The 6,924-nt window shown below is 41.2% G+C and overlaps 1 protein-coding gene across 2 annotated transcripts in view; it reads left to right on the top strand.

Annotated features, from left to right (window-relative positions):
* ITGB6 (integrin subunit beta 6) overlaps positions 1-6,924 on the top strand; it is a 107,682-nt gene that overhangs the window by 43,225 nt on the left and 57,533 nt on the right. For both annotated transcript variants that reach the window (XM_019522693.1, XM_019522692.1), the window contains 2 exons: positions 5,916-6,050; positions 6,270-6,687. In XM_019522693.1, coding sequence (XP_019378238.1) covers positions 5,916-6,050; positions 6,270-6,687 — 553 coding nt within the window. The remainder of the gene's footprint in view (positions 1-5,915; positions 6,051-6,269; positions 6,688-6,924) is intronic.

Below are 6,924 nucleotides of genomic sequence, written 5' to 3'. Positions count from 1 at the left end.
ATTTTAAGTATAATTAATTGTAATGGAACTTACATTATGAGTTTCATATGAGTTATATGTACCAGCAGATTTTCCGTAATGTAGAAGAATTAATCTTGACAGGCTGCTTACTTAAATATATCTGGGGTGAACTCCTCTTTCCACTGAAATCAATGGCAAAGTTCTCTATGGAGCCAGGATTCCATCTCTGGAGTCCAACACAGCATTAATTATAAATGTGTTTTGTTAGGGTTAAGTGAGGATGGAATTTTAAGGCATAGACAATGGTACACACCTTTAAGCAAAGGCAAATCATGTTGTCATCAAATGAACAGTAAAAAAGGCAAAATATATAATGCCACATCCTGATGTGCTGTGACAATTGATTGCTCTGCAGTGCTGTGCTGTCGGGCAGTTTCATCATGATTTGCCACCCTCCTAGTTTCATTAACTAGGAAAAAGTTAATAGTTTTTCCTTCCTTCTTTCCCTTGATCCTTGGGAAGAAATAGGGAAAAAATAAATCCCTGCTTTTAGCTTCAATCTCTTGGATGTAGGTTCAATTTTTACTTGAGAAATGAGCGAGGCTGAGAAATGCCTTTAGGCTGCTGTCCTGCTATGAGGTCTGTCTATTGGGCACTCCAGAAAGAGTGGGCGATAAGGGGAATACAATGCTCCAGTGACCAGGATGCCATTTATTCTCTCTGTTATTCAGGTGGAGAGTGAACAGGATGTCCGTAAGAGTCACATGTATGTCTTTGAGCACCACATACACTTCAAGGGGCCCACGCTCTGAATCCCTTACATTTAACTTGGCACACACTCAGTATTTACTTGACCTTGGTATGTCAACATTAAAGGTTAATAAACCTACTAGTTCATGTTTGAAATTATTTCAGGCAGAAAAAACAAGCCAACCTGAACACTGAAGAAAATCCCCCAACCACCTCATGTTTTGAGCTCCTTAAATTATGAATTATTTAAATAAAAATAAAGTAATGTATTGTTGAGTTTAAAAGCTGTCCCATTTCCTTATATTCAGTAAGCTAGAAAGATGAAATGGCAGGATAGACTTGTGGTTACAATTGCTGAAGTGTGGTGGTAGGACAGTTAGGGTGTTACAATAGTGATCTCTGTACATCTTACAGTGCTGTAATTTAAAGCACTTTTTATAACACTATAAAGTTACAGCACTCTTAAACATGACAGAAGTGCAGTATTTGGGGTGGGGGGGTGGCCTCTGAGCCTCACTATACTTTTCAGGCTAGGAGGCAGAGAGCTCCATAGCCCCTTGGGGCTTCTTCATTTCTCTGGAAATTTGACCAGCATACAGAAGTTGTTTAAAGTGCTGTAGGTTGCAAATGTGCTGTAAAATACAGAGTTTCAAGTGTAATACTTCATTTAACAAGGGTTTGTTTAAAGTGCTGTGCTCATTTTTAAAGTGCTGTAAAGCCAAGCACTTCTGTTAAGCCACAGCAATAAAGCTCTTTAAAGCAACTTGTGTACCCTTAGGTATTATCTAAAGACAGAACTTAAAGCCCCATTTCAGACTTGTACTGAAGACTGCCCTATAATGGGCTCCCAGCCTTCTGATGGCCTTAAGGCCCTTTAGTCACTCCATTTATTCAAACTTTTGCTCCTGTCATGTCTTTTCCTTTATCTGACAACTTATCCAAATCAGAGCAACCTTCCTAGGCTCCTTCTCTCCAGAAGGTGTTTTACCAGACTCCAATCATCCTCACACAAATTGTCTCTTAGCAGCTTGCTCTCACATCTGGGAGCTTTTAAAGCTTCCAGTGGGAGACTCCCTCATTAGCAGAATGCCCCACAGCTGATTTCCTTAACAGGACTGTCTCTTCTTAAGGAGACAAAGCACCTTATTACATGCCTGTAGTCAGCCCATCTGTAAATGGGTAAGTGGTCCCTCAGGCTGAGGAGTTTTACAATAGATGTGACTCACTTTGTGAGTACTGGCTGCAGAAACAGGTGTGCCTTAAAATCATGAAGAAGCACGGCTTGAAAAGGTATCAGAGGGTTATCTAGTCCAGTCTCCTGCTCAAGTTAAGATCATCCATGTATAAACTGTTCCAGACAAGTATTTGTCTAACTCTTAAAAACTTCCAAAGATGCAGTTTCTACAACCTTCCTAGTCATGTGTTTGAATGCTCACCCTCACAGTGAGAACAATCTTCCTAATATTCAACCTAAATTTTCCTTGTTACAATTGACAACCATTACTCTTGGTCATCAGCCACTTTATAACCATGCTTAGGTATTTCAAGACTGTTACTGAATCCCTGCTTACTCTTCTCTTCCCCAGACTAAATAACCTGATTCCTTTCAACATTTTCCATAATCCTATGGGTTAGCTCTGGTAGACTTTGCTTATGACTTCTGTGCTTAAAATCATGACTGAAACTCAGAAAATCTAAGATCTAGTTCTACCATTGCCACAGACTTTCTCTGTTCCCTTCGGTGCTGGGTGTCAGTTTCTCAGTCTGTAAATGGTGCTGATAGTGGTAGTACTACTTGTAGTAATAATAATTATATTTACCCACTTCAAAGTATTGTGTTAAATTAATCTGTTAATCTTTTTCAAGTGCTTTGAGTTCCTTTTATGAAAGAGATGCTATACAGAACTTAAGGTTTATTCATGTCATTTACAGATACATTGTTATCTAAAATCATCAGGGGAAGTAAGCAAATTAGGAAGCTCTCTGTACTGTCAAAATATTTGTTAGAAGATGGTCTCATGCTCTCCCAAGTATGATTCATAGACTCCAGTAAGCATGTTGCTGCCTGCTTTAACATAGGTTAAATTCTGTACCAGCTTTGTAACAAAGGATCAGTGTAAATTTCATTAGAACTGAAATCAAGCCCACTGATACCAACTTATTTCAGTGTTCTTAAAAACACAGACGATTCCACTTTTTTCAGCCTTCAAATCCTTTTTGGATGACAGGGAAATCAAGACTGAAGGAATAATATTTCAAATAGGAGGGTGGATACTAAAGAGACTGGCAAGTCCTCAGATTTGCAACCCTGCTTTGCATCCTTTGATTTAGGAGAACTTTGAAGTAAAACCTCACTGAAATGAGAACCAACCTGTTCTCAGTTCTGTCCATGCAACTCATTAGATAAGAGTCTTCACTTGAAATCCTGTGGTTCATTCAGATGTAGCAGAGCAACTTAAGCCAGAGTCTGGATCCTCTTTTAGCTGAAGGTGATATGTATTTCAATCAGAAAACACTTACCATATAGAAAACGGAGATGTGATGATAAAAACTCATTGGAAACACTTACTCAGAAGGCTAATGAGTTTATGCACAACAACAATTCAACTGTGCTTACAATTATATTTTAATGTTAAATAGTTGAGATTTCAGTGCATGGATTCTCAGTTACAGCCTTTGTCTGATTCCAGCTGGCAAAATTGAGAATTGAAAAACCAAACTACTTGGTGATATATCCTATAACTTCAGTATTGTGAATTTTCTGGAGTACTATGCATCTTTGCAATATTTGGTGCTTTTGTTGGCGTCTCAGGTGCTGTGCTCGGGCTACTGCCTGACATTCTCAGGATTTTTGATTGTTGGTTTTTTTAAGTTAGCTTCCAGCCTTCATGCCTACAGAGAAAACTTTGAAAATGTAACTCCTGAACATTCCAGCCAGAAGACAAATATAAAACAATGCCAACATTTATTATATTTTAAAATTTTATATTTTAAAGCCAATCTTGTACTGACCTAGGATTGGACTCGTGATGCTTAAGTACCAGAAGTTGGCAGTATTTTAACTTACTCCCAGAGACAAGTCCTTTCCCCCTCCTCTAGAAGGACATGGAACCCTTCCAGTAATAGAGGGCTCCCCCAAACAGAGGGGGCAGGATTTGGGGTGCTACATGAAGACTGCACTTCTCTGAAGCTAAAGAACCATTTTCTGAGAAGGGCTTCTTTAAGCTTTCTTAAAACTGGAATCTGGAATTTCTGTTTCAGAAGGAGGTGCAGGTGGCAGAGTAGTATCCACAAAGCAGTTGCACAAACAACAAGGAGAGGACTACACCACATCCAGTTTGAGTCCTAGTATACAGCTTTGCTGCTCAGACTGTGTGCTTGAGAGTGGATTTGAGCCTAAATGATGTTGTAGCTAGCATGTGTATTGCTGCCCCTTAATTAATCAAGGTTTTTCATCAAGGTTTCAAGTGAAAAGATGCAATTAAAATAAGTAGGAATAACTGATGTAGAAACAGTCCTCTTAGGAGTCTGGTATGTATACAAATGGGGCTGGTATGTTAGCCATTGAAGTGTGTATGTTAGCTTCAGTGGCGTGCGCGCACACACACACACAAGTCCACCCCCTCAGTATCAGCTGGTGTCTTCCGGATCTAGTCCTGCAGACCCTTTACTGAGATGAGTCATTCCACTAACTCTTTTAGGATGACTCACCTGAGTAATGTTTGAAGAATCACACCCAGGTTCACTGAGATGTGGTAAACATTTTCCAAAGTGACTAAGGTATGTAGGAGTGCAGATCACATTCAAAGTTAGTGAGACTTGTGCTCCTGAATCTCCTAGGCACTTTTGAAAAAGTCCCATTACATGGATCAAAGTCCATTTGAGTCAGTTGAAACTTTCCTATAAACTTCAGCAGATTTTGGATCAAATCCTAAGTGCATTGTTGAAAGCTCTATATAGAAATATTTTAAAGAAGAATTTAATATAACAACCTAAGCACAAGGGAACACACGGAGTAACTTGAACAGCTTATTTCACTTAAGAAATAAGAACTCGATTCCTGGCATTATTGAATGCATTTTCAAAAATAAGCAGGAGTTCACAAACCAAAAGAGTTTCCATCTGGAGCAAAAAAGAAAACAGGAAGCAGGAGAGACTTAATTTATACAACTGACTGAGCCAGAGTCAGAAGATTAGAGTCTGGCTCTTGCATTGGAAAAATGGGGCCAAATCCTGGAGTGCTCTCACAGTTCTTATTCAAGCAAAATGGAAAACAGTGACTGTCAGACCTAAAGACTCTAAGATTTGGCCCTCTGAATATAGGTAAACAGGGAAACAATGTGCTAAACAGGAAAAGCTACAACTTGATCCCAGAGTGAAATCTACAGCATGGAGCAGAATAATCAGAAAGACAACTTACAGCAGGGCTGTCCCACTTCTAAGTGGCTGGAGGCCAGGCACCTGTGGGCCACAACAGTGGGGGCCATGTGCCCTGTGGAGCCTCCCTCTTTCCTCCCCCACTGCACCATGCACTTGTGCAAGCTTTTCCCTCCATACACACTGTAGTACCATGTGCTCATGCCATACCGCCCCCCCAGCCCCACACTGTGTGCCTGGCCCCCTCACTGCTGCACCACATGCTCATGCCCACACAGACCCTTGCTTTCTGCTGTACTGCCCATCCCACTGCTGCCCAAGGCATCCTCACAGGCCCTCCCCCCACTCCCCACATTGCTTCCCTGCATGTCCCCAGGCTCACCCTGAGCTCCCCCAGCTGTACTGTGCTGCACTGCCTCATCCGCTGGGACAGGGGTAGGCAGCAAAAGCTGGAGGAGTGAGAGGGAGCATGAAGCAATGGGGAGAGTGGTGGTGATGTAGGAGCCCAGGGTCCAGAACTCAATCCCTCACAGGCCAGATGTAGTCCCCAAGCCACCAGTTGTACAGCCCTGACTTGGAGCACTGAATCCATGCCTAGGCAAACACAAGAAATATCAGATATTGATCTGATGCTGCAGCTGATTCTTGCCTAAAGTCCAAAGCTGTTTGCAGTTCTTTGCTCAATTTCTAATTTTTCTTGCAAAAGAAAAGTACCCAAATGATGAACTGTTTACTGCAAAGCTAAAGGGAAGCATTTCAATATATGCTACAGATGCAAAACGACAGCAGTGTTTGGCCATCTTACCCATCACATTCTTTTCTTTAAGGAGCTACGATCTGAAGTGGAGCTGGAGGCATTTGGTGACACAGAAGGACTCAATCTCTCTTTTACAGCTCTCTGTAACAATGGTACAACTTTTTCAAACCAGAGGAAATGTTCTCATATAAAAGTAGGAGATACAGTAAGTAGATAACAGAGTATCAAATGACATTCATTCAAGTAATGTTGAGAGAGATTTTAGAACCCCAAAGTAGAAACATTGCTTCCTTTATTTAATAATTTCCCTCTAAATCAAAAAGTATTAGATCATACCTAATCAATTCTTGTCCTGTTTTGCCCAAAGTATTTCCAGTATTTCATATGCTACAGCTTCAAACAGTTCATATATTTTCTTTTTCAGGTCTCCTTCAATATGACTGTGAGTCTACCTACCTGCGAAAAAAATAGGAGACATATTGTAATAAAGCCGGTGGGTCTGAGTGATGCCTTGGAAATTGATATTCAGCCAGAATGCAGCTGTAACTGTCAGAAGGAGGCTGAGATGAACAGTTCCAAATGCAGTGAAGGGAAGGGTTCTTATGAGTGTGGGATGTGCATCTGCAACCCTGGCTACATAGGTCCTCGCTGTGAATGTGATGAAAACTCCCTGAGCACAAGCTTGTGCAAAGGCTCTCCAGAGCAAGCCTCCTGTAGCGGGAGAGGTGACTGCTTCTGCGGGCAGTGTATGTGTCACCTCTCAATGTATGGAAATATTTATGGGCCATACTGTGAATGTGATGATTTCTCTTGTGTGAGATTTAGAGGACTGCAATGTGGAGGTAGGTCCCCTCTTAAACTATTTTTAAAATCCATGTTGTAACCATTAATAATGTATAGACCTATGTCTGGATGTGAGCCTTTGGGCTTATACAGTATAAACTAATGAATCTGGCATGTTCAGGACCGAGCGTCTGCCAGAAATTTGGAAATTCCGGATTTTTGAAACTGGCCCAGCAGCTGCACACAGAGCGGTGACCTGGGGTGGCGGATGCCAGCAGCAGCCGACGCATGCAAGC

Source organism: Gavialis gangeticus, unplaced genomic scaffold, assembly GCF_001723915.1.
Source record: "Gavialis gangeticus isolate Ggan-Ray unplaced genomic scaffold, GavGan_comp1, whole genome shotgun sequence".
Taxonomy (NCBI): domain Eukaryota; kingdom Metazoa; phylum Chordata; order Crocodylia; family Gavialidae; genus Gavialis; species Gavialis gangeticus.
Note: the sequence above shows the minus strand (reverse complement) of the source record. Positions and strands in the feature narration are given on the sequence as shown.